Consider the following 26,166-nt stretch of genomic DNA (forward strand, 5'->3'; position numbering starts at 1 on the left):
CAATTTCTTTTGTCTTCTTAAAAAATGAATACACACCACAAAATTCATGCGCGTACGAAGAATATTTTGATCTGTGGTATGTCGGTTGAACCCGATAATCAGATCAGGCCTGGTCCAGAAATAATATTTTGTAATACTCTGGCTCACTTTGACAACATATATGCAAGTATACCACCTTGGAGGCGTGTATCATTTTACTTCACTGATTGCTTCGGAAGAACTGCGAACGTTATGTTCATTTTCTTTACGTATATCATTACTGAAATGAAGAATCAGTGCCAACATGTAAAGAAGCCGTAATTATATATGTATTTACGATATGTACGAGAATTATGTGTGATTTACAACTTGATAGTTCGAAGAGGATCTAATCTAAATTTTAGTTCTCTCAATCGAGTACTGGTAGGATTCCACTGTTCAAAAAGCTCCTGCAAATGACGAAGATCCTCTTTCAGTGGTTCATCTGCAAGAATCAACGGATCTGTACACACAGCATGTAATGCCCAAGGCAGATAAAAAGGGTTTTGTTGCTGCTTTGCTTGAAATGACTCCAGTACTGCATCTTCTGCTGATGCTGACTTCTTTGGTTGTGTGGATGATGGTGGTGTTTGGAACGAAGGAGACATGCGACGAGTGTATTTACCAAAAGGAGCTGTTTCAAATGTATATCGAATGGCTGTCATGTACACTTCCAATTCTTCGTAAATGGTAGAATGACCACCCTCCAATGCATATAAGCTGCCTGCCAATACCTCGCTCAAATGGGTCAGTAAATCATGATCTGATAGACCCGAGTTCCGCAACCTTAATGCAAACACAATCAAATTGATGAGAAAGTCGTTCTGGGAATAAATGTGTCCGTCAATGTAAATAGAACGCAATATGCTCGAGTGATTCACCGATGACATGATGGCAGAATACAATGGCACCACTTGGTCTTGCATAGAGCCTGTGAGCACTACCTTGGTTCCACATCTTAGCACATAGGAAAGTGATTGGCGGAACTTGATCGAGATGGGGCTGTTGGAGTCCATGAATTCAAACAATTCACGTGCGGCATCGGCTTCGAAATACTGGATAATGCAGAGGTGAGTGATGCTGTGGTATGTGAATAGTTGTGCTATATGATTTTACCTTGACAATGAGGCTGCCTTTGAGAGCAGGAAAAGGCCCGCTGGAGATACCAGCCATGGCTAGCACACAGATGGATTGTCGTATCACATGAATATGACCTCTCTCTAGTAGTCTTTGCAGGAGCATGATGGAGACAGGAGTTCCCTGGGAATGTGTTGCCCATAAAACGACGTCTGCTGAAGACACTGCTTCCAGCCATTTCGAGTTGTCAATCAGCTTTGTATACAGTTGATTCACTCTGTCCTCTACTTTGCCTTCTCCCTCCAATGGTACCATTGTAATAGCATCATCAGGCAATGTGACCTGATGAACCGATTCAAAATAAAGTTTTACACCCGAAACCATCTGTTCACAGAACTTGATCGATGTTCCTGTAGGCTCACCTATCATGCTACGCACGAGCTATGTTCCGTGGCCATGATTTAATACTAGATTGCGAGATGCACAACAGCGCAACTTACCTTCATGGGGAACCAGCCATGCACACCCACCACAACGATGCGTTTATCAAGCATGGCAGACTGCACCGGGTCCTTGGCCGACGTATATTGCTTGATATCTTCCACAAAGTTGGAGAATTTAGCACGCATTCGTTTTGCTATCCAATTAGATGTATTGTCGTCTTCAGCAGGTGGTGCAGGCACAGGTATGAGGATGGAATTGATAGCATCCATCGCTTTGATAATCAGGCTACTGCTATTGTTATGCTGAGTGCTGGTGGTTGTAGATGCATTTGATGCCGAAATTGTATTCGTTTCTGCAGTGTCGTTCTCTAAAAATTGCGATTCGAATGGTGGAAACACAAAGTTCTTTTTTTTTGATGGCTGCTGAAAGGATGATATGGATGCTGAATAGCGCAAAGTCTGTGTTGTTGATAAAGGAGAAGACGGCAGAGACGATGTGCTTTTCACTTTGCGAAGGTTTGCATCTGAAGCCGACTCGTCAGCTGCTGTGGTAACTGCTTGTGTATTTGTATCTGTATTTGTTGTTGTTGTTGATGTGGATGTGGATGTTTCTAACGTTTGGTTTGCAGGAACAGCAGGTTTTTGTTGTGGTTGCTGTTGGTGGATCGACAACGGTCTCGATGAGAATAAGAAGGATGACCAAGAAGACGTCTTGATTTTCTGGTCTGATTTATCCAACTCTACTGCTGCTGCTGCTGCTGCTGCTGCTGTTAGATTAGATGCCGCGGTGGTTGTGGTGGTTGTGGTGGTTGTATTATTCTGATCCACTGCCTCTCTCATCCCATTTATTTCCCCTTCCTGTTGTTGCTGTAGCTGCTGTGGTTTATCCTGATGCGTGTCTTCTCCTTTCGACCCCAAAGGTTTTTCTACTGTTGCAACTGTACCCCTTGTTGTAATAGTGTCCACCACTGTCGACTCTGTATCCGAGGATGGGAAGCCAAGCCAAGTCCAAAATCCACCGACTTTCTGATTTCCTTTTTCCTGAGCGACGACGAATGGTTTCTGCGTGGCATTTGCACACGTGGTGGATTGTGAGGAATCTAACTTTTGTTGCTGTTCTTGTGGGTGCTGTTGTGATTCCTGCTGATGATCCACGTTTTCTTCATCGTCTGTTGTGTTCATGGATACCGCGGGTGTGGCTGTATTGGTAGCAACATTGTGTATGTCTTCCTCTGTCAATTCATCTAAATCTTCAGCTGCAGGAGGAGCAGGAGGGTTGATCTGCTTTGATAAGCTTTCAATAACCGCTGATGTATTGCTGCTCTCAGTGTTGGCTTGGTGTGAATTATTTTTGCCATTTGCAGACACACTTGTCGAGAATGTTGCTGGGGCCGCTTTAGGTGAATGAGCCATGCGTTGCAACAATGAATTCGAGGAATGGCTGGCTACAGAAGAAGGCCTTTCTTGCTGTTGTGCATGCTTATGGATGTATTTTGGCAAACTGGACTGCGGAGTAATATTGTCTGGTTTTTGCATGAATATGGGCTTGCTGGTAGCTGTAGTATTGAGACTCGACGGGCTATTCAATGACGAGTAAGATGTCTTTTTAGCCAGCTCAATCGACAGTGATATAGAGGCAGATCGCAAGGGCTCTGCGTCGAATTCGAATGACATGGCTGAATCATTATTGGCAGTATTGATCTGATCATCCATGTTGACATTGACAGATGTTGATTTCACAGTGGGCAGCACTTTTGGACTCACCATCATAGTCCTTGTGTTTGTTGCATTTGCAGTGGCGGTCATGGGAGTTGTAGGAGGAGGAAGAGGAGTAGTAGTAATTGTGTTAAACAGCTTTTCACCCTGATGTCTAGCTGTTGTATCGATTGCCATGCTTTGTTTAGCAGCCAAAGGTTTAGTATCTATAGTAGTAGGGGTGTTAAACCAACTACGAAGCATTTCAAAATATGTGGAAAAATGTTGAGAGGAAAGAGAAATGTATGAAATAATGTATTGTGCTGGATTTATTAATAAAGGGGGTGGGGACATAAAGCACCAAATAAGTAGGGTGATGCAAGGCATGTGATCTACACAACAAGAGCCGTTGTTCATGACCGACTAATGATATATGCTACGTTAATGTCCATTATTCATCAGCATCACGATACATGGATTCTTGAGTCACTCGAATCTCCTCCAGTTCAGGTACTAGTCCACTGAATAACTCTTGTGCTTGTTTGAAGTATGCAAGTTGGATTTGAGCGTAGTCTGCTAAATCACGCAAAGGCTCAGGCTAATCAGCAGCATATTAGTCTTTATTCTTACTCCAGCCATTTTTAACCATGTATAACTTACATCCTCCAATACTGCTTTCATCAAATGGGTTGCTTCTTCAACTGCCCCTACAAACTGATCTTCGGCTTGCTCCACTTGGCTGCGAGCGGCATCCAATTTCACTGTAGGCGACTCACGGTAATTGGTCTTTGCAGCATCCAGAGCCAAGCGCTTTACTTGAACATTACGTCTTGTCTTGTTAGCACCTTCAATAGCAGTCTTGAGTGTAACCTGAATGGGTGTATTGAATTTGGTGACAATCTCGCTATCCATGGCAAGTCTAGCATCTCCCAGCTTGTTGGACACATCACCTAATTTATCAAGAGCCACACCAAACGCTTCCTCATGGCCGACTTCCATGGCACCATCTATAGCGACACGACCAATAGCGTGAGAAAGGGTCTTGGGATGTTCGACTGTCTGTGCACGATCAGGCTTGTTTCTCAATTGCTGAATCTGATTAGTCACAGTGTTTGTGAAGCCAATGAGGGATTCTTGGATCTGCACAGGATAGTCATAGTTGGGTGTGTTGTACGTCTTGGCCACCTTAAGAAAGTTTTGATGGACTCGCGCAATTGTGTCAACTCGCTAGCCATGAATGAGTTAGCATACGTCAAATAGATAGCATGACGGAGATACCCATCTCTACCAAACTAACCTTTTCCAAATCCTTATATTCCTGAGGTAATTCTGTGATTTCATCAGCTGTACCAAACTTCTCTTGAGCGTACTAATAATACAAATTAGCAATTAAAAAGCGGGGAGAACATGTAACACACTCACTTGTCTCACTTGGTCCAGTCCCTTGCCGAGTTTTTCTGTGAGTGGGTTGATTTTGGATGAGATGGTAGCCAGTCCTTCAATGGTAGTCTCCAAGATGGTAGAGGGATTGATGGTACTGTTGCGTCTGTTATTGGCATCCTCGGCCGAAGCAGCAGCAGGTTCGTCTTGGGCAACGCGCATCTCGCTGTGGTCTTGCTCAGGCTTCTTGGCAGTAACAGAGGAAGTGACATCTGGCTCTTGTGTTTCATTTACCTTGACGGCTGGTTGTTCCACAACGACAGGAGCAACCTCTTCAATTGTTGGAGAGACATCAGCAGTGTTTGGCTTGGAGGAGGGGATCAAGTTGGCGTCAGCAGCAGCAGTGGGAGTAGACATGTTAAATGTTGGATAAAGGAAAAAAGAAAAAACTTGAAACCAAGATTCATCTAAGCATTTTATATTAATAGCTTTCGAAATATAATGCAGAATGAGGATTTGTGTATCACTGTGACGTGGTGGTAGTGGTGGTGGCCAGCTTTAGTCCACCATTTCTTGCGTTTTATTCTTTTTCATCTGCCTCTTGTACAATCAAATGGACACTACAACACCAGCAAATGAGGAGCAGATAGCAGCACAGAGACAGCAAGTAAACCGGTCAAGTTTCTATATGCTTCTTTTCCTGTTTTCCTTGCTCTTTTTCAACTTTTCAGACGACAGCTCTGTCAGAACAGGAAAGCCCACAAAGAATGATATATTGGAAGATTTGGAGCAGGAGAAAGAGTTGCTGAACAACCTGACATTTGGTGTTAATATCACTCATGTAACTGCTTGGCTTACAAACAAGTCTGTGTATATGTGGGCTAACACGTTGCATTGTAGCCTTTACCACACTCGCTTGAAGCGCCTCTACAAGACCTGTGGTCCATTGAAGAATCGCCTAAATCTCATTACTACCACAACATTACAGGCATCTTTAGAGGTGAAAATGGAGCCTGCTTATACTACTGCTAGATGACTAACGCTTGCTTTGTTTAGGTGAGTGGAAGAACAGTAACATCAGCGTGCCCGAGTATGTCAATAAAACGGCCATGGAGCAAGCGAGACACACATTTCAGTTTGATGGACCTGGTTCATTCACTCTGAATCTCAAGTCGACAGTAACATTGGACAAAGACATCAACTATATCGAGGTTTGGAAGCAACATTTAATATGAAAATCCAGTAGCAACGTCTAATAATCACCAATTGAAGGGATACATTCGTCTGAAAGATGCAGATAAAAGCGATTCTGGCGCGCTACTGCTGGCAGGGGGCGTTCATTTCTTGAATAACGGATCGCTGTATATGATGGCTGTTCCAGAAGGGTAAGTCGATGCAGTTATCATCAGGTGTGTTTTTTTTACTGATAGCAAATGAAGGTTTGCTATTCCTTTAGATGATCTTTTGCACATGCTTCCCACCAATGAAACGCTGGTAGCGGCTAGAAATGTGATTGACGAGCAAATTGATAAGAGAATTGATGAATTAAGGCGAGAGAAATACTGGGATTGGCAAGACATAGACGATGCGGATAATACAGCCAACTTACCATTCACATGCCAATTTCAGCTATTTGGCCAGTTACACCCAGTGTCATCACACATCAAAATGTCAGAGCTGTTAGAGTACGAAAGAGGTTTGTTCTGTTAGACGAGTGTGTATTGATACGGTATTGATGTGAAAGGACAGAGCTCCAGTACCCTCAAGGTATTTCGACGATCGATCCTCCACCTCTTTTGTTATCCACCGAGATGTATTCTCCCAACTGCGAACTATTGATTTCGAGCAGAAAGACGGATGGTATCAAGATTGAGAACTATTACAGCAAGGCAGTCGTCTATGCTGGCATTGCAAGTGTGATAGCCGTGATACAGATATTCTCACTGACCCATCAAATGGAGTATACGCCTACCCCTTCGGTAAGAGAGCTAACTTGATCTTGTATTGCCCTGTTCTAACTAGTGTGATAGAGCGTTTCCAATGTGTCGTACTGGACGATTGCTATGCAGGCTATCATGGACGGATATCTGTGCCTACTGTATATTACAACAGGTGTTGTAGTTGAAAATGTGTTTATACCATTTGCTACTGCTGCATTCTTCACATTTGTCTTGGTCTCCGTGTTTGGCATGCGCTATTTGCTGGTCGTGTGGAGAATACAAAGGCCCGAGTCCATTCGGCCAAGCTCACCGACACCGACACCGGCTGCTAATGATGATGAGGATAGTGATCGCCGTGCTCCCGATACCGAAAACTTGATACCTGTAGCCAATGTGCGAAGACCCAACACAGCTGAGGTGCCCAATCCTCAACGCGACATCACCTACTTGTACTATCGATTATACGCTGTGCTATTACTCGGATTGTTCTTATTTTATCAGTCGGTGACCAGATCAGCATTTGTACAGAACATCATTGTAGGCACATTGGGATTCTTGTTCTATTCATTTTGGGTTCCACAAATTGTACGAAATGTATTCAGAGGTTGTCGACATCCTCTTAGCCATCGCTACATTTTGGTGATGAGCACTACTCGTTTAGGCATTCCATTATACTTTTATGGATGTCCAAACAATCTCATTGGGCACCAAAGTACACCTTGGGTGTATGCCCTCGTTGCGTATGTTGCAGTACAAGCCATGATTCTGTTCCTTCAGGATGCATTTGGGCCTAGATTCTTTGTACCATCTCGTTACTTACCTCAGACTTACAACTACCATCCAATTTTATCGGTCGATGACGAGGAAACAAGCGAGGATCCAATGGGGAAACCGCAGCAACCAAAAGACTGTGCCATTTGTATGCTGCCAGTAGATACCAATCATCATGGACACGCTGGTCTCAATGTATTATCGAGAACAAATTACATGATAACACCTTGTCACCACATGTTTCACACAGAATGTCTAGAGAAGGTAAGCGAGTGTGTGAGGACAAATGGATGTCAGATCAAGAAATTCACTCTGATCTATATAGTGGATGAGAATTAAGCTAGAATGCCCAGTCTGTAGAGCTTACTTGCCAGCTTGTTAAATACACTTCTTTCACATATATCCCTTCTCTCTCTATTCTTTCAGCATACATACAAGCATTTTTAATATTCCACCTTATATATTGTTATGGTAACCGGGAACATGAAGTGATCCTTTCTGCATAGCAACCAGGTACAAGATATTTGCATCCCGTCAGTCGCCATCACCATGGAAACCAATTACTAGATCAAAAAACAAATTTCATCCCCCATCGTTGGTAATACAAAATATTCTCTTTGTACAAAACTTTAAATGTCTGTATAATGATTGGCGCCATCTTCATGTACCGTTTACAATTACGACTGTAAAGACATCCGGCTCGAGCCATATTAATGAAAAAGGGAGTTTTCTTGATAATTTTCTTGTCGATTTCCCTTTAAAGATATCTCTTTTCTCGTTGTTAGATTATATATTTTTTCTCTCACTCTCTCTTTTTTTCAGTCGAGGGAAAAAAAGAAAGATTCAAACATTATACATTGGTTCAAAAATATATAGAGTATATACGATATATACGCTATATATTTGATCAGCTAGTTATCAATGGGCAATACCATATCAACGCCCAACCAGCCAGACCAACATCATCATCATGGAGGCACATTATCTCACAGCTCTCGAAGACCCTCTCAGAAACCATCATCCACAAAAAGCCTACGAAAAATGACTTCCTCATCGACTCTGTCGAGCTTGAAAATGTACAGACAAAACAACCGTTCAGAGACTTCATTATCATCAAAGATGTCGAGCAGGTCAGCTAGTAGAGCCACATCAAATTTTGGGGAAAAGATATTGGACATCAGCAAACCGACGAAATTTGAGCATGGCATACATGTAGAGTATAATAGAGACAGTGGGAAATATATGGTATAGTCTGTTAAAATGTATCTATGACTACAGGATGATTCATCCATTTGTAATAGGGCTTACCTGATGTTTGGCAATCCAATCTACCCAGTGATGATGTTTTGGACACCCACTATGTTACTCCTCATCTTGTGCCTTCGCCAGTAAAACCAGAACGTAATGTATAGTTTTTTTAAAAAGAGAGTGTAAACATGTGCTTTTTCTCTATGGGCTATATAACCCTCGCTTTTTTTCTTCTTTCTATCTGTTGGTGTGGTGGGTCCCCTTCATACTGTATAAGATTCTAACCTCCCGTTTTTCTCATTATTATAGGCGATCCAAGCACACTACAGAAAGCACCTACACTGATTGGAAAGCCATACAATGTTCAGCACAATGTGCACGTACAAGTTGGAAAATATGGATTCAAGGGATTACCCATAAAATGGCAAAAAATCCTACTGGCTTCGGGAGTACCTGAGGAAGTGGTTAAAAATAATCCTGCTACAGTCGAGAAACTGATGCATAATATACGTATGCCTGATTCACTTCAATCCAATGCTGCACACCATGCGTCTCCCGACAAACCCTCCACATCCACCACCACAACCATTTCATCCTCATTATCGACACATACCATCGAGGAAGAGCCTTCAGACGAACAAGATCATGAAGAATATCAAAAGCAACAACAGCAAAATGACCAGTTACCGATGGGATATGCACCACCCTCACGTGCAAGATCTTCCAAGCTACTACATCTCTCATTATTTAAATCATCCACAGATATACCACCTCTTCCAGAGATAGAGGATCCCACCATAACATATAATACTACTAACAATAATACCTCAATTAATAACAACAGCACTGGTTCACACTTGGCACTCGATTCAAACTTTATCGGTAAGTACAAGGTGTTATAGGCAGACACAACCAAACTAAAAACCTCTGTCTAGATGATCTTGTGGATGCAGCAGACCCTGTCAAACTATATACCGACCTCATCCTCATTGCAGAGGGCGAGTCAGGTCCCATGTACGCTGCCAAACACATCACTACTAAACGCATTGTCGCCATCAAAAAGATTCCCCACACTGCACAGGAAAAACTGAGCAAGATTCGCAACGAATTAACCACCATGAAGATGAGCAGACACCCCAACGTAGTGGAATTCATCGCCTGCTATACAACACCTGACGATATCTGGGTGGTCATGGAATGCATGGATGTGTCGCTGGCTGATATAATCTCTATATCTGAAAGCCCTCGTATGCGGGAGGATCAAATTGCTCGCGTGGCAAGAGACACGCTCAGAGCACTGTGCAGAATACACCGTTTGAACCGTATTCATAGAGATATTCGAAGCGACAATATCCTGCTGAATATGCGAGGCGAGATCAAATTGGGTATGTACATGTTGTATCAGTGCGTTAGAAGCAAACTAATACTCTAAATCTCAAAAGCTGATTTCGGACATTGTGCACAGTTATCGAAAACACAGCCTGAAAGAAATTCAATTGTAGGCACACCGTACTGGATGGCGCCTGAAGTGATTAAAGGCTTACAATATAATGCAAAAGTGGATATATGGAGCCTAGGCGTTGTGCTGATTGAAATGGCAGAAGGAGATCCACCCTATGTTGAATATCCACCATTAAGAGTGAGTGCAATGTGTTGTCAATTAGCTGCATGGCCACTAATCCACTCTTTTAGGCATTATTTTTGATTGTATCCAATGGGCTACCACCGCTGAAAGAGCCAGATCGTTGGTCTGATCAATTTAAAGAATTTCTATCACTTTGCACTACTGTGAATCAGGAGGAGAGACCTGATGCGGATACGCTGCTAAAACACCCATTCCTTCGATCTGTTGGAACGACAGAGGACATGATTGAACTGATTGAAGATACTCGGCGACTGGAACTGCTGGAACAAGAGGCGGAAGAGGAGCAGACCGAGGATTTAGAAGTTGGTCATTCATAAAAGCATTATCGCTTTAATTAAATGTGTAAAATAACTTTTTATATTTATTCCAAATTATGTACAAGAGTAATCATTTCAGTTGGTGGGCACTTCCATACCACGAAGACTGGCTGTTGCTAAGCATTGATTGACAACCTCCAATAAATGATTGTTTTCCAAAGCTGCTGCTACTCTTTCCTTGTCATTCAATTGCTTGTTAACTGCTCCTTCAGACTGATGAGTTCCCTTGCGAACTCGGATATCCACCTACATTCAGTCGTCTTAGTCAGCTATACAACATCTAGTTAGTGTCAAGCAAGTTACCTTGAATCTATCTGGCAAACTACGCAACAAACGAACTCGAATGCATAAGCCGATCAATGTAGCCATAGAGCAATGGGGAATAGTGGGTGTGAATTCAATTAGAACCTTGCTTGTTTCGTTGTTCACTTCGATATGATCAAACTGAGTGACATTCAATTGCTCCAAAGTCAAGGGATGTTCAGGGTCTGAAATGGAACGGATAAGGTCAAAGACTTCTTGTGAATCAATAGCATCTTCGATATCGTCATCATATTCTGCTTCAGTTTCTTTGCGGACAAATGTCTTTGTGTTGTAAATGGTTGGATTGGCGTTGATAAGATTTTGCGACATGGCTGCGGGATGACTAGTAGGAAAGAGAGAAAGAGGGATAAAAACCAATTGCAGTATAGACAGATCTTTTATATCAGTATGAAAAGATTTGATTGGTTTATTAGTTGGTTGTAATGCTCTGTTTCAAATGTACACAGGATGAATCAGAGAGTGTTATTTCTGTTCAGGGGAGATCATGGCCTTGTAATGTCGTCTACAAAGCGTCAAAAGGGAGCTTAAAGTAGCAGAATAGTATGTGATACTGCTTCTTTATTATGCGTATTCAAAAGACCAGAGAAATGTATGAGATTAAGTTATTAGCTTTATTAGGAGCTGATGTTGATGAAAAGGTGTTACATTCCAGCGGATGCTATCATCTTGCTTGACACATCCCAAAGATTTTCTGCCATATCTTGATTATCTACTTGCTCATTTAATAAAACAGTATTAACGGTATTGCCACTATAGAAGGCGCCCTTCTCGACATTTGGAGAAACAGCGTAATACACATTTGTGGATGCTTCTATGCCGATTTGTCTTCTATTTCCCATTTATTGGAAAGCGGTTTTAAACATTTTCTCGTCACATCCCAGAATAGCTTTTCAATCAGTGGCAGTGGTCTCTTTAAACGAATTAATGAAACAAATACTGCCTACATGCCATGCTGAAATGCTGCAAATCATGATTAGGAAGTTGCGATTATATACTGTATATTTTGGTCGAGAGTCGAGCTGACTGGCGTTACCAGATACGAAAATGCCCAACAAAAGCAAAAGAAAGTATCCAGGCTAAGCGATAGTTTTTTTTTCAATTCCATGATCCCCATTTAATCAGCACCCCAATCTTCATTTGCCATAATCAGAATGGCATTTCAGTCATCTAGCAGCGCCACCGCCAGAATTAATTCAAACTCAGAGAACGTTTCTGCTGCTCAAGATTGGACAAATTTTGGCTTTTTTTCGACTCGATTAATCTATTTTCCGAGATTCGACTATATAAATTGTGAGATCATCCAATACTTCCTTAAGCTTTCTTGGAGTACCTTTCATGGCGCATCCGATGGTGTTGATTAAAAGACATGTTTTGAACAGACTTACTGAGCAATGTTTAAAAATATGAAATGAGGCTTTTGGCCAAAATATCGAGATTTTGCATATAGTAACCTCACAAAAGTGGTTTCAGGGGTTGCTTTGAATCGAGAGAAACAATTTGATTCAATATTTACCATAGTAAAAGTCTTCATTTTCAAGGTAAAAAACACGATCGTTTGATTTTTGGTGAAAGCCATGAGGTACCCCTCATGCTTTTTGGTCAATTTTTGGCCATGTTTTTTGGGTCCCCAAAAAGTTGAGTAAAGGTGCCAAAAAGTTTCCTCTACTTCAGTACAATTGTTTGGCGTCACTCCAGCGGCTCAGAAGCATCTATATGTCAAGATATAAAGGCTTGAAAACTGTCAAATTTGGCTGTGTTTTATACGTTTACTTGTCAATAGGCATGTTTTTGTCATGGTACAAAGGCGTAAAGACATTGTACGTATTAATCTAAATCCAAAGCATGCTGTTACATCCAAATACTCAGCTGGAAGTACTAGGTTGAATGGCACTGTTGTATTGCTGTGTTATAACACAATGATATAGCTTATTAGTAGTGAAGTGATAGCAGCTATAACGTACACTGGACATCTTATATGCAATAGATAGTCCACATCTATTGGTTTCTCATGCTACAAAAGAGACCAAGTGCCATAGGGATAGACTGGTGGCACCTCAGATTGGATTCAACAAAAACAGGATGCGGACTTACTGGCGTAGTATCGACATTTTGAGCATCAAATCGATGTTGAAGTTCGTTTGCGTGCAGGATATTTGCAAATTTGTATTGTGCCATACACCGTATCTTTTCTCGGCATTCAAATCATCAAACTTGATACTTTTAGAATCTGGCATGAGACAATTACCATCTAAGGTACTGACATTGACCACACGAGCTGGAGTACTTTATTTGAGTTTGTCTGTCAAGGGCTCAGTGAGATAAAAGTGGCTCAGAAGATTCACATTAAATTAAAACTCGAAACCATGTTTAGTGAATAATCTGGCACACGCCGTAACGCCCGTGCTGTTGATGAGAACGTAGAGAGGTAAACCAAAAGCCTAAAATGCATCAGCAAAAGCTTTGATGGAAAAGAAACCCAATCATTGGCATCAGGTCTGCTTGAGGCACCGTCTTTTCGAATTCTTGAATAGCTCCATTCGCAATTTCGAGCGCTTTACAGGAAAAAAATAGCTTTGGAAGCAACAGAGAAGAGAACACGAGCGCTTTCAAAGCCAATACTAGACTTAGATCCAGTGATGATGACAGCCTTGCCTGCCAGGTCGGTATTGTAGAGCTTTACAATGTCTTTAGCAGATAAGCTGCCAGTGATGGTAAACGTATTTCGAGCCATGATTGATTTAGTATGCGTTAAGATGTAGATCTTATTATTGGTATCGATCTATATCAGCTCGGATATTGAGGATTTTGGCAATCTCGAGCAATGGTTGCTGTAGATCTGTCCTCTTTGCTTTTAATAAACTCTGGACTTCAATGCTGATCTCAACTCTTGTAACAAAGCATCAACGGCAGATTGCTCCACAATATCTCATCACCTTTTCACTTTAAAAGTCGGAAAGTTATAGTAAAAGCAAACCAGATAGCATCTAATTCATCGCTGTAACCTTTAGCCCTTCTAAACAAGCTTTAATTGCATACAGATTGATTTTTTAGGTCTTGAAACAGGAAGCAATGTGACGCTGTTAACCACAGATGAATACCTAAGGCTGACCCGCGTTGATCAATCAGGGACCGACGTCCAATCCCTCATCGCGCGTTCATTTTCATTTCCTCTCAATCAAACTTCGTCCATTTTATCACTATGGATATGCCAAATGATACACCCTTCACATTCAGTGAAATACCTCCTAGTAGACGACAATCAAGCGCAAGATCATTTGTTACAGCTTCAAGAATAGGGGATAGGACAAGCTCGGGAGGTAAAGTTTTTTTCCTACATATCATGACTTTGTTGACTAACTCTTGCTGTTTTCCAGTTTCAACAGCCTCAATCGTATGTTGGTTGTGTTAGTGTGTAGAAGAATCCGTCTTTTGTTGAACTAACTTCTTTTTGTTTCTGTAATAGACTACACCAAAAACTCCATCTATGGGCCATTTATCAACATCACCATCGTCAACCACACGCAATCAATCATTTCATCAAACATTCATTGAAAACTGGATCTATAAAACTTCTAGTCAGCAAGAACCTCTGGAGGATTCGCACAATGAACAAGATAGTGACACCAGCTGCACCGACTTACCACCTTGGGCTTCACCTAATAGACCAACAACAAGCTGGCATAAGCCGACCAAGTCTTTTACTTTACTGGAAGTGAATGAAGAGGAAGAAAGCGACAATGGAAACATCGGTAGAGGTCGAGCCAGCTTTTTATCCGACGATCACCTTGATGACGAAGAAAACGAGCAAGAGAGCATAGAATATCCTTTAGCTATTAACGAGTATTCTGTCATGGCAACAAGCCCAACAAATCTCATGCCGCTGCTAGATGATGGATTCAATGAAAACGATCAAGATGAAGAAACAACTGCCGAGTATAAAACTGCATCAACAACACTTCGTTCACCTGATATTATTCACAGAGAGATAGATCTGGAGTATGAGAGAGAATTAAACGAATTATGCAAACCACATCCTGCTCCCAGTTTCCATGGCAACAGTCTAGGTGATTCTCAAGACACGATACCATATGGGGAAGATGAGCTAGACGAAGGAGACACACAGCCTTATGATCCAGAAGACGAGGATACACAATCGCACAATTCATATGGCGAGGATACTCAGCCATACAATCCAGATACACCGTTGCTGGGAGATCAACAAGAAGCACCGGATAGTCTACCCGAGATTCCATACGACGTCCCAAAAGATGTCTTCCCATTCCTGCCCGAATTTGATGATAGTGATTATGTCTCTCCTTTGGCCTCCCTGAATGGAGATAATGAAGCTGGTAACTGCAGCGCTGCTTTTGATACCTCATCACCGGTGCTGCTGCCTTTTGACGAAAACGAGCAAACAGAAGATGAATTGTTTGATGATATTACAGAGAGCGATATTCTCCAATGTGAGCAGGAAGTTGCATTCAAAATCAAGCACACAAGCCGAGGAAAAAGAAAAGCAGAGTCGCCTATCCCGGTTGCTCTCGAGAGCCAGATTGTCAGATTAGACAAGAAGCAAATTCGCACTAGTGTTGTTAAGAAACCCACGACGATTGATGATTACTTTTTGCATCCAAGTACCATTAATAGCCAAACAGGTATGATAGTGTCTTGTTATTCTATATCTCACGCGGCCATTCTTATTGACACTTTTGTAGAACAAGACATCGGCAAAGAATCGAGCACACCATCATTTACTATCAGTAGCAACGAAGACATGAACAAATCACAAGAGCCAAAGAGAAGACCTCGCTTTGGGCTCTCCAAAAGCAGGCATACCACCAATTAGCAACACCATTGTGGCAGCATACGCAAACAGAAACACAAACACAAACACAAACACATTTGTACATAGGGATCATGGACTCGTTTAATAATAAAATGACTAGATTTATGGCATGAAATCCCCATGGCTCGTTTATGCACACGTGGTTGCTGTGTATTTTAATAATTTCCACACTAGATTGCATTGAACTTGAGTTGCACGATTCGTAATGTGATACAGTTTATTTTTTGACAACAGTTCAACCATACTTTGGTGTCACTGCCGCTATCTACCAGAAGAAATCATCCTATTTTGAACATCTTGGCCGGTTTCAATCTATTTCAACGGCAGGCCATCTTGACATTCTATGAAAACAATAACAACAAGACATATAAAGTAAGATTTGAGATTGATTTCTTTTAATAGAGCCGGACAGCTCTTGAGATGACAGCGGGAGGAGAGACGTTGTATGTGGATCTTGATGGAAAAAGGGCAATGCTTTTTTTTGGAGGGTAAAAGATATATATATATATATATATATATGTATAGGTTGGGTAAATATAAAGAGTAATAATAATAGATATAAATGATATAAGATGGAGTGAATGAATGTAGACATGGGATAATAGTTTAGATATTATGTATAAAAATGGGGCTATGTAAGAGAAGCAATGGTTACAGCATGTGGGTAGAAGCAGATCTACTGCCAAGTCCAGGGTCAATATTGCCAGAGTTCATCATGGAGGGAGAGTATTTAGAAGAACTCCAAGTGTTCATCATGTTTGGGTCAAAATGGGTGTCGTTTGACTGGAAGCCAACAGCTAACCGTGAAAGGTTAGTTTGTGTGTTTATCGGCATTTGTCTTGTATACTTACGATACAATTCAGCGGCCATGAGAGCGCGGTGGTTTTGCTGGTGGTTGGCTTCATACTGGTTTTGGGGAGAACCATGTTCAAGATAAGAGGGGTTGCATGGTGAAGATTGATATTCAATATCATCTTCGTTAGCACTGGACACATTGTCTTCATCATCACTTTTAGAACTAAAGTCCTGCTTTGTCAGTTCTTCAGTACTGCTATATGGAGTCATTTGAGGAGTGGGAACCATGTAATGATTTGTGCTGTTAATGGACCAGCCATTGTTAGAAGATAAGTCGGTATACATATGGGGAATATTGGTATTGGAAGAAGCGGCATTCATCATAGGAGCAGAGGGCATTTGCATGGATTGCTGTCTGATCAAAGGAGGAGCCATGGCAGAAACAGGAGCAGAAGCAGCAGGAGTCTCTTGCGGTTGCATTAACTGAGCCAGCAGTCTCTTGTTTTCTCTTTGGAGCTGCAGTACTTGGTAGCGATAGCGTTCTTCTCTAGAAATACTTTGCTTGACCCAGTCGAGAGCTTTTTCAACAATCTGACTCTTGGAGGGTCTGCGGTAATTGATGAGATTGGGAAGAGCTTGAGCAAGAGATTGGAATTTTGTGTTCAAGTTTTCACGGCGAGCACGTTCAATGGCATTATGTTCAGCACGACGTTCAGCCTTGCTCAAAGGTCTATTTTAAGAATTGATTAATTGATACATGTACATGGCATATATATAATGCAAATACATTACTTTTTAGTGCTCAATGAGTTGGTGGCATCTTCCTTGGCCAAGTCAGCATCAAAGAGATCATCGCTTGAGGAGGGGTACTGCATTAAAGGCGATTTGTTGCCTGACATGTCAGCAGTGAGATTGGCATTGGTAAAAGGGAATGGATCAAAATTCATGAAGTGGTATCCTGGTTTAGCGAATTGGTTCATAGTAGATCTATGACCGTATAAACCTCGTTGAGCGGGAAACATATTGTGGGTAATAGTGGTATATAGAAAAAAGAGTAAGGGTGGAATAAATAGAGCAACCTTTTGATCAACAAAATAAATTACTAGACGATTAAAAAATAACAAGATGGAAAAGATAAGGAAAAGAGGCAAAAAAGAATAAGATGATGAGTTTATATAAGCAATCGATTAATCGATATTATCTGCAGCATAACAACTATATCAAAAAGTAGCAGCACAAACATCTGTCTAGTCATAGCAATAACAACAACAACAACAACAACAACATAAATCTGTCATCTAATCTGAAAATGTGAATCACCGACTAAAAACGGAGACGTAAAGTGGTTTTAGTTCATGTACTCAAATTGAAGCATTGCAACATGTTCAAATGGCATTGTTGATTCTCATTGATTCAGTTACTGGTTTCTTGTGTTGCCCTGTGTTCGATATGTTTGTAACACAATTCCTTTTTGAACTCTTGGTCTTTCTCTGTTAGCAATAGGTAAACAGCAGCAGGGAAGGCGAGAAAGATCGTGTCAGAATGGATTGTTGCTGAATATCTTTATATAGGCACGCCTTGCCCTGATTGATCTCAACTGAAACAAAAAACTTTGACCGCACAGACATGTTATTTCGAGCTGTTTATAGTCAAAGGAATCGCCCATTGCTGTAGCAATCAGCATTTACTCTAATCTTGAGAGACATTGTCTCACTCTCCCGTTAAAGTCATCATGTATTCGCATTGAATTAAGGCCTTCTTGTGCGATTGAGAAGATTAGAAGCAATCATAGGTGGAAGGAAAATCACTCACTAATTAAAGCTAAGCTCCTCCATTCGATCTACACAATGTGGTTAGTGCCTTGTATTTCATGAAGAGAAGGAGAGAGAGAGAGAGAGAGAGAGTACGGCGAAACTATAACCGATGCCTTTGTGTTCTATTTGATCATTATGACGACAAAATTAGTAGGTCGCTGTGGCTATGCATGGTGCGATTTACCATGGCAAATCAGTGGCACATTTGCCGTTTATAAATAGCAATTTTCACTATTTTGTCCTTGTCAGCGAGATGCATAATGGCACACTATTATTATCCGGTCGCATACTATAAACATTGACACGGCACACGAGGTTGGTTTCCCTCTGGATTCTATCCTAGTTCTCTTATTGTGTGAATAAAAATGACATTTCTCACAGGACATTTTTGATCTGGGTGTCACTCATCCAGATAGCGTATTAAATTACTATCATAAAGTTAATTGTACGAAATCTTTGCTAATTGGTCTTTGATTCATGATCTACTAGTGAAACTAAATCGAGTAAATTGAACATGTTATATATTTAGACACGACCGCTGTATCTGTAAAATGAGTAGAAGGACAAACGAAGGCTGGCCGAAGTGTGGTCTAGTTCGATTCTTTTATTGCACAAGACTGTAATTCTATTCACATTGTTACCTTTTTTTTGCAATCGTAGCATTTCTTGGGCTCAAAATAATGATACGCTTTTGCAGCCCAGTTCCTCTGATTCTCACTAGTAATCGTAACTCACAGAGGGAATGTCGAGAGGAAGGGGAAATATAGGAACATTTTGCATCTGAAACATGGCCAACCTTTAATGGCAATCATGCTGATGGTACCTTTTTTTTTTCTTGTTCTACATATTTCTGTGATCCTAGATGTTACAAATTTATAGTACCGTTTCATTCGCATTCAAATAGAATTTAATACAAAAATTAGCAAGGTTTCTATTTAGATTTAGATGTTTTAATAGACCCTGAGCATAGAACAAATATAGGCTTATTTCTTCAAGATTTAATTCCATCATGTGTCACTTTTACTGCAATGTACAAATCATTAAGCATGTCTGTGATCGTGCAGGACAGGATAAAGTAAAAATCCACTGTACCACCAAAGAACAGTGCGTACCCACACGCTACTCGGATTTTGCTGTTCCGTTTTAACAGGATTCTCTCTGGTAGCTTGCAGTGTGGGATGCATGCTTGATTTCTTCCTCCTTCTTCTACCTCCGTCTAGCATGTTTGTTAGTTTATAGGTCATCAAGAAATTATGGTGTTCTTGGCTTCTGTGCTTGTGAATTAGACTTGATGAAATGAAATTACGTTTTCCCTTGTATTTTAAAATAGAATCTTTAGTCGTATATAAAAAGTTCAGCTTTCAAACTTAAAAAAAAAAAAAAAAAAAAAAAAGCAGAATAGATAAATGTGTATGGAAATAATCCATCACATTTATCATACAACAAGAGTTACACATTGTCGATGATTGCACTCACTGTATGATGAATGTACAGATTATAGGAACTAATTTGTATTTAATGCAATGTATACTGTAGAACGAGCACAGATGAGCACTTGATTCGCCAGCTGATTGCAATATACTATACTGCTAATGAGAAGCAAGCCGCGGTATTAATAGTTGATTCTTGAAAGAACAAGAGTGATTGCCCTGTCAGTGCGCCCACAATCTTTGTATCGCCATGAAAATGGCATCATATCCCCATGACTAGCGACTATGTTTGTGTTACTTTTACTCAACTAATCTAAATCAGTCTTTTTGACCGAGTTCGGTTAAATAGAGGTAGGCATTTAATCAACTAAGACGTTCGTGATTATAAATTTGAATTCATTTGCTATCTCCCAATGCATTGCACTCCAAGATGTCGCCTGTATAACCGCCTGCTCTTTTATAAATCCTAACAATAGTGATATCTTTATTAACAAAGTTCATATCTTGATTAACAAGCGCAAATGAAAAAAGATGTGGAAAAATGGGATATACGATATAATGAAGAATAAGTTACATTTCTTTTAGCAGGGTGCAACACTGACTGGTGTTATAGGCAAAATCGAACTTTTGGGATCAGCAATCTCACCGCTGGCTCCTTCTTGCAAAGGTGGGATCGTACTGGTCACGAATTGATCATTAGTTAATCTTCGAGCCATCTGGCCCCTGGGTCTAAAAGTATCTACGGCTCCAACATCGACTATAAACACATTGCGATAAGGTTAGATTCGCGACCCCTCCTTACTAGTCAAAAGCTCCACTTACCTTTGTAGAGCTTTTCTTCACATGAAAATGCTTTTGGTTTTAATTCAATAATTGTATGTAATGGAATACGAGCGTAGGGCAACTCCTCGTGACTCAGACCCATAAAGTAAGCGTACATGCAGCGGATAGTTGCTTGATGCGAGATGATCAAGATGTTTTCATGTCTCTCCAGATCCATAATTACTGGCTCCAATCTCAAAACTAAATCGCGGTAGCTCTATAATATACAGTAAGCTTCTTTTGTCTTTACATCCTATTCGACTGGAATATCACCTCGCCACCACGGTATCGATAATTGAACTTGTCTTCATCTCTTCTTGCAAAATCATCAGGGTATTTCAACTATGAATGGCAAATCAGCATCACTCCTGTGATGTTGAAACACTCGCTCCCTATACTCACAGCAATCTCATCATATGTCATGCCATCACACACGCCTGTATCAAGCTCATCCAATGCTTTCCATTGCTTTTTGGGGAATGGCAAATGTCTCGCGGTTTGAATAGTACGTGTCATGGATGAGGTCCAGACAGTGAGAGGTCGGTCTCCAATATTCTGCTTGACAAGTTCAGGCAATTTCAATGCATATTGTTCGCCTCTAGGTGATAATCCTGCGTCACCTCCAATCTTGTCTTCTAAATTGAACAAAGACTCGCCATGCTGCATAAAAGATGAGCCTGCAGATCAGTTTTCATACATGACATCTCACTTACTCGGCTGAACCAGATTCTCTTTGGACGAGTATGTAGGTTCATCAGATAGTACACAATTCTACTCTCCAGATAACCACGAATCATATTAATAATGTATTGACTGCCGACATTGATCAGTTTGATATAAGTCAAATCCTGCTCTGTGATTGTTTCGTAGCACGCCTCGTAATGACTAATGCGTTTCATGAAATCTTCAGTAGCTGCTTCCGAATCTCGGTTGCAGTAATCTGGGGAAGACAGCTTGACGTCTTTGATGTTGTGTAGAATCACATTTTCATCATCGCAGATAGATTCAATGAACAGCACTTGAATGTTGCGACTTGTCAGTTCTTGATTGATCCATGCTCTAGCCTTTTTGGTGGAATTAGTGGCGTCCAGAATGCCCACAGTTCCATCCTCCTTGTTGAACCACTGAATCATATCATTCAATGCCATAGCAGCTGCTTCGTGGCGTTTCTTTACTGCTTCTTCATTGCGCACATCAAAAAAGGTGTGGGGTAGGTTCAATCCTGCAATCTTTCGACGGTAGTTGCCCACACTGAATATCTGCGTTTTGATGCCTAGCCAAGTCAAGTATCTACTGACTAAATAAAAGACCATGTTGGTAAGAGACAAACCTGCAGTGAGAAATCACCCGCGTATGTTTCACATACCTTTGCATGCAATATATGTCTTTCCTCTAGCTGGCAAACCAACCATCTGCGTCAATTTGAATATCATCGTTTAGTATACACTACACCACTCAATCACCAGCGCATGTATCGTCTACATTACCACACAAGCTATACGTAAATCTATAGGATGAAGACGAGCAGAGAGTTTAGACAGCTATAGCAGTTTCCAGATGGACAGAATACTTACTAGCAGTATTGTTCATGTTGTAAGTTTCTAAATGTTATGATGAAATGAAAGAAAAAAAAAAACGTAAAACGAATACATTGCTGAAAGAAGAAACAAAATGCCCCATTCTTCCCCTCGCCATCAACTCCGATATTCCATTTTCCATTGATGGATGAAAATGCGGTTATTTTCATGATGAAAATGAACAGCTCATGAATTGATCCAGTGTACTTGTTAGACGGGCACTGTTGAATTTTCCCACTTTGCTATCATATGATATTTACTTTTTTTTTTTTAAAAAAAAATAGACTCTTGTGCCTTGAACAAGCTACCTAGTAGCCAATGTCTTGTAGGCATTGATGTAGTCGTGATATCATACATTCAAAAATGCCTTGGAAACGATCCAATGAGGGTCCTCAGGGCCTAGCTTACTGATTTGCAAGTGCAGAATACATCTTTTTTTACCCATCTTACAGCCTTTCTAGCCTGAAAAATAAGCATGTGTCATCGCTGATTCATTGCATGTGGCTGCAATCCACATAATTTTCGAGTCTATCTTACTGGTATATTTGAACAGAGAGATGGCAATGATTTGATTACATAACATGTCTTTAGACATGTAGCGCTTGCTGTTTTGTAAGTCTGAAACCCCGCGGTACGGGATATCTTTGAATACTCTTAGAGTTAAGCTAGGGCTATGGGTTGGCAAACGACATTGATGAATGCATTGTAATAGCTTTGAAGGCACATGGGAAGCTCTAGTATTTATTTTCACGCCACAAATTTACTAACTGCAGATCATGAGACGATGTTTTATGTATTAATGATTACTAAACAGGTAGTACATGGCATCCCTCTAGTAAACACTGAAATTCCACTTTGAAGCTTCTGTCTCTTCGTGAGAAACGCCCGTAACTGTGAGTGTGGATCTTTGGTGGGGCTCTGAATTTGTATACACAAAAAAAGTTTATGTACGGATAGACAAGGCCTTTCAAAATATGCAAATCACAGCGAAAGTTGTATATATTTGAGCTACAATTCCTGCTCATAGAGGTCGTTTTAGACTGCAAGAATAGCACCAAACAATTGTTCTCGATTAGTACTTACTTCCTGACGCCTTTGCTCAACTTTTTGGGGACCCAAAAAACATGGCCAAAAATTGACCAAACAGCATGAGGGGTACCTCATGGTTTTCATCAAAAATCAAACGATCGCGTTTTTCGTCTTGAAAATGAAGACTTTTACTATGGTAAATATTGAATCAAGATGCTTCTCTCGATCCAAGGCAACCTCTGAAACCACTTTTGCGAGGTTACTATATGCAAAATCTCGATATTTTGGCCAAAAACCTCATTTCATGTTTTTAAACATTGCTCAGTAAGTCTGTTCAAAACATGTCTTTTAATTAGCACTGTCGGATGCGCCATGAAAGATACTCCAAGAAAGCTTAAGGAAGCATAGGATGATCGTTACATTCAAACAGTCGAATCTCGCAAAGTAGTTCAAACAAGTCGAAAATCCATCAAAAATTTCCATTTCGAGTGAAAAAACAATAAGTGGAGATTGAACCAATTTTGGCTGGCAAATGTAATCCCATGCCTATTGTGGTGACAATTGATGCTATTTAAAGCTACTTAGAAGAGGATTGTTTCGAAAAAGTGCTATAGCATAACATAGCCACTGTGTTCTACCGCCATAGCAAAATTTCATTCTTGTTAAATGAGATAATTGCGAATAGCCTATCCAAATGCGAAATCTAGTGCGAAAAGCAAAAGCGTCACCTTACTCGAAATGTCTTATGATACTTCTGTTGTGGGTACTGGTATAATCTTATTTCGATGATATCTATTGAACTACAGGATAAAGAAAGGTTTGCACCGAGTATCATCGAGGGCAGACGGCTAGTAGATTTACTTAGTATGACGAGAGCATAGATTGAATGGGTTTGAAAGCCTTATACAGTAGTATGTATTAGCATACAAAATGTCTATGTACGCTTTAGATTTCTTTATATATGAATATGAAGCCTTGGAATGCACTAGTCTCATGTAGCGCTTGGCAAAAGTATACTGTAGATGCCATTGCCTGAATTTTAAATGACTGCAATCATATATGCCAATCTAACAGACCAGATTCTTAAAAGGGCTCCAATCCGAGGATAACTAAATGTTTCGACTGAGCAATCAATGAGGAATCCAAATAAGGTACGATTTCCGAGAACTGAGATCCAGCAGAAAGATCTATCTTACATTTTTAGCAGCTTCATCATTTCTACTCCACACCAGATAAGCAGACATCGTATGACATTTGCAATATTAAATCAACTTGATAATCTGTAGATTTTTTTTTATCTCTTCTGAAACAAAAGAACTATACTTTAAAGTATAGATTGTGTCGGTTGGTCCTAGTCACAGTGAGATATGGATATAAAAATCATGCCAATCTGTCAAATGTTTCGTCTTTTTAATCTTCTTATATATCAAACACACATAACACAATGAACAGATTTAGAAACTTGGATCTGACAGCAATCACTCAACAAGCCAGAGCTGGATTTGCCAGACAACAATCTCGCATTTTTCCTCGTGCTACCACTATATGCATCTTGCAGAGAGCTTACAATACCACCACCACCACCCAACACGTTCCTCAAACTTTGAATGGCTGGGCATGCTTTGGAAAAGGAGAGCCATTGAAGAAGGCTGAATTTCCATTGACTCAATTTGATGATGATTCGGTTGACATGGATATCATTTGTTGCGGAATCTGTGGAACTGACATTCATTGTATCGATTCTGGTTGGGGTCCAACAAACTATCCTGCAGTGATGGGACACGAAATCATTGGCCGAGTGACTCGAGTGGGCAAGAATGTAAAGCATCTTAAAGTAGGCGATAGAGCAGGTGTAGGGTGCCAATGCGGCTCTTGCCATCAATGCACCAACTGTAAGGATCACAAGGAAAACTTATGCGAGGATCATGCTATTTGGACGTTTAATGATCACTGGTCTAATGGCGATACAACATATGGTGGTTTTAGTGATCGTTGGCGAGGAAACAAGGATTTTGCCTTCAAGATTCCTGATGCCCTTTCCAGTGTGGATGCCTCCTCTATCCTGTGTGGCGGTGTCACTACTTTTGCGCCTATGAAGCGTTTTGGCGTTGGTAAAGGTAGCAAGGTTGCTGTGCTCGGTTTAGGAGGTCTTGGTCACTTTGGGTAAGCATACACAACTGCTCGAGAAACGAATGGCTTACCAACATTCATATTCATATAGCGTTCAATGGGCCAAAGCTCTTGGCTCTGAAGTGGTCGCTTACGATATTGTTCCTGATAAAGCTGCTGATGCTAAGGCCCTGGGTTGCGATGACTATGTGCTTGTCAATCAGCCTGAACAGATGAAACGCCATATGGACTCTTTCAGTCATATTCTTGCTACCAAGATTCTCAACAAGAATTGGGATGACTACTTTGCCCTGCTCAAAAAGAACGGTACATTTATCATGTGTGATATCCCTGAAGTCCCATTAACTGGCCTGAATGCGCTTACCATGGCAGCCAAGCAGCTTAATGTTGCTGGTTCCTTCATTGGGTCTCCAGATGACATTAGGAAGTCATTGGAATTTGCTGCTAAGCATGGCGTTCGCACTTGGGCCCACGAATTCCCCATGGATCAAATAAACGAGGCTATTGAATATGTTAGGTATGGCCATCCCCGTTATAGAGCAGTTCTTACAAATTAATCATCATACATCCACTTACACCCCTCTCTGCAAAACATACATTTGTACATACTTTTCATAATAAAATACAATCCTTTTTTCCAAAGCTTTGTTTGAAAGTAAATCATAATCATTTGATATCTATTCTGCGATTCAATCTCACGTGGAACCGTAATTGTATTTCAGGTCAGGGTCCAGCTCACATATACATTCATCATCATCATCACCTTCACAATATATACTAGAAAACTATGTTTATAAAAAATAGACAAGCCAATCACATTCTTTCAAATAGAATTCTAAAGAATTGAGAGCTGGACAAAGGTGAA

General features: G+C 40.7%; 9 protein-coding genes across 9 annotated transcripts; 4 read left to right on the top strand and 5 right to left on the bottom strand.

Moving 5' to 3' along the window:
* Positions 1-341: 341 nt before the first annotated feature.
* ATC70_011367 (uncharacterized protein) lies at positions 342-3,497 on the bottom strand (the record flags this gene model as incomplete). Its single annotated transcript, XM_064830559.1, has 3 exons — positions 342-1,073; positions 1,135-1,536; positions 1,596-3,497. 3 exons carry the CDS (start codon positions 3,495-3,497, stop codon positions 342-344), a joined length of 3,036 nt encoding a protein of 1,011 aa, XP_064683061.1.
* Positions 3,498-3,684: 187 nt separating this feature from the next.
* On the bottom strand, positions 3,685-5,030 carry ATC70_011368 (uncharacterized protein; the record flags this gene model as incomplete). Its single annotated transcript, XM_064830560.1, has 4 exons — positions 3,685-3,831; positions 3,894-4,460; positions 4,531-4,602; positions 4,656-5,030. 4 exons carry the CDS (start codon positions 5,028-5,030, stop codon positions 3,685-3,687), a joined length of 1,161 nt encoding a protein of 386 aa, XP_064683062.1.
* Positions 5,031-5,226: 196 nt separating this feature from the next.
* ATC70_011369 (uncharacterized protein) lies at positions 5,227-7,706 on the top strand (the record flags this gene model as incomplete). Its single annotated transcript, XM_064830561.1, has 8 exons — positions 5,227-5,454; positions 5,514-5,613; positions 5,670-5,824; positions 5,886-5,998; positions 6,053-6,309; positions 6,363-6,592; positions 6,644-7,588; positions 7,650-7,706. The coding sequence occupies 8 exons, from the start codon at positions 5,227-5,229 to the stop codon at positions 7,704-7,706; spliced, it is 2,085 nt and encodes a 694-aa protein (XP_064683063.1).
* Positions 7,707-8,245: 539 nt separating this feature from the next.
* On the top strand, positions 8,246-10,534 carry RGP1 (Golgi membrane exchange factor (Ric1p-Rgp1p) subunit; the record flags this gene model as incomplete). Its single annotated transcript, XM_064830562.1, has 6 exons — positions 8,246-8,569; positions 8,626-8,725; positions 8,882-9,454; positions 9,508-9,957; positions 10,015-10,211; positions 10,265-10,534. The coding sequence occupies 6 exons, from the start codon at positions 8,246-8,248 to the stop codon at positions 10,532-10,534; spliced, it is 1,914 nt and encodes a 637-aa protein (XP_064683064.1).
* Positions 10,535-10,609: 75 nt separating this feature from the next.
* ATC70_011371 (uncharacterized protein) lies at positions 10,610-11,167 on the bottom strand (the record flags this gene model as incomplete). The annotated part of the gene is made up of 2 exons (XM_064830563.1): positions 10,610-10,780; positions 10,838-11,167. 2 exons carry the CDS (start codon positions 11,165-11,167, stop codon positions 10,610-10,612), a joined length of 501 nt encoding a protein of 166 aa, XP_064683065.1.
* Positions 11,168-14,057: 2,890 nt separating this feature from the next.
* On the top strand, positions 14,058-15,704 carry ATC70_011372 (SET domain-containing protein; the record flags this gene model as incomplete). The annotated part of the gene is made up of 4 exons (XM_064830564.1): positions 14,058-14,175; positions 14,233-14,249; positions 14,322-15,513; positions 15,574-15,704. 4 exons carry the CDS (start codon positions 14,058-14,060, stop codon positions 15,702-15,704), a joined length of 1,458 nt encoding a protein of 485 aa, XP_064683066.1.
* A 651-nt stretch (positions 15,705-16,355) lies between these two features.
* Positions 16,356-17,521, bottom strand: ARC18 (subunit of the Arp2/3 complex; the record flags this gene model as incomplete). Its single annotated transcript, XM_064830565.1, has 3 exons — positions 16,356-16,501; positions 16,556-17,229; positions 17,292-17,521. The coding sequence occupies 3 exons, from the start codon at positions 17,519-17,521 to the stop codon at positions 16,356-16,358; spliced, it is 1,050 nt and encodes a 349-aa protein (XP_064683067.1).
* A 2,803-nt stretch (positions 17,522-20,324) lies between these two features.
* NGG1_2 (Transcriptional regulator) lies at positions 20,325-22,155 on the bottom strand (the record flags this gene model as incomplete). The annotated part of the gene is made up of 8 exons (XM_064830566.1): positions 20,325-20,500; positions 20,566-20,782; positions 20,839-20,907; positions 20,968-21,225; positions 21,279-21,862; positions 21,932-21,977; positions 22,053-22,072; positions 22,140-22,155. 8 exons carry the CDS (start codon positions 22,153-22,155, stop codon positions 20,325-20,327), a joined length of 1,386 nt encoding a protein of 461 aa, XP_064683068.1.
* Positions 22,156-24,615: 2,460 nt separating this feature from the next.
* ATC70_011375 (uncharacterized protein) lies at positions 24,616-25,858 on the top strand (the record flags this gene model as incomplete). Its single annotated transcript, XM_064830567.1, has 2 exons — positions 24,616-25,334; positions 25,393-25,858. The coding sequence occupies 2 exons, from the start codon at positions 24,616-24,618 to the stop codon at positions 25,856-25,858; spliced, it is 1,185 nt and encodes a 394-aa protein (XP_064683069.1).
* Between the last annotated feature and the right edge of the window lie 308 nt (positions 25,859-26,166).

This window comes from Mucor velutinosus (genome assembly GCF_035048745.1).
Source record: "Mucor velutinosus strain NIH1002 chromosome Unknown tig00001564, whole genome shotgun sequence".
In the NCBI taxonomy this organism is placed as follows: domain Eukaryota; kingdom Fungi; phylum Mucoromycota; class Mucoromycetes; order Mucorales; family Mucoraceae; genus Mucor; species Mucor velutinosus.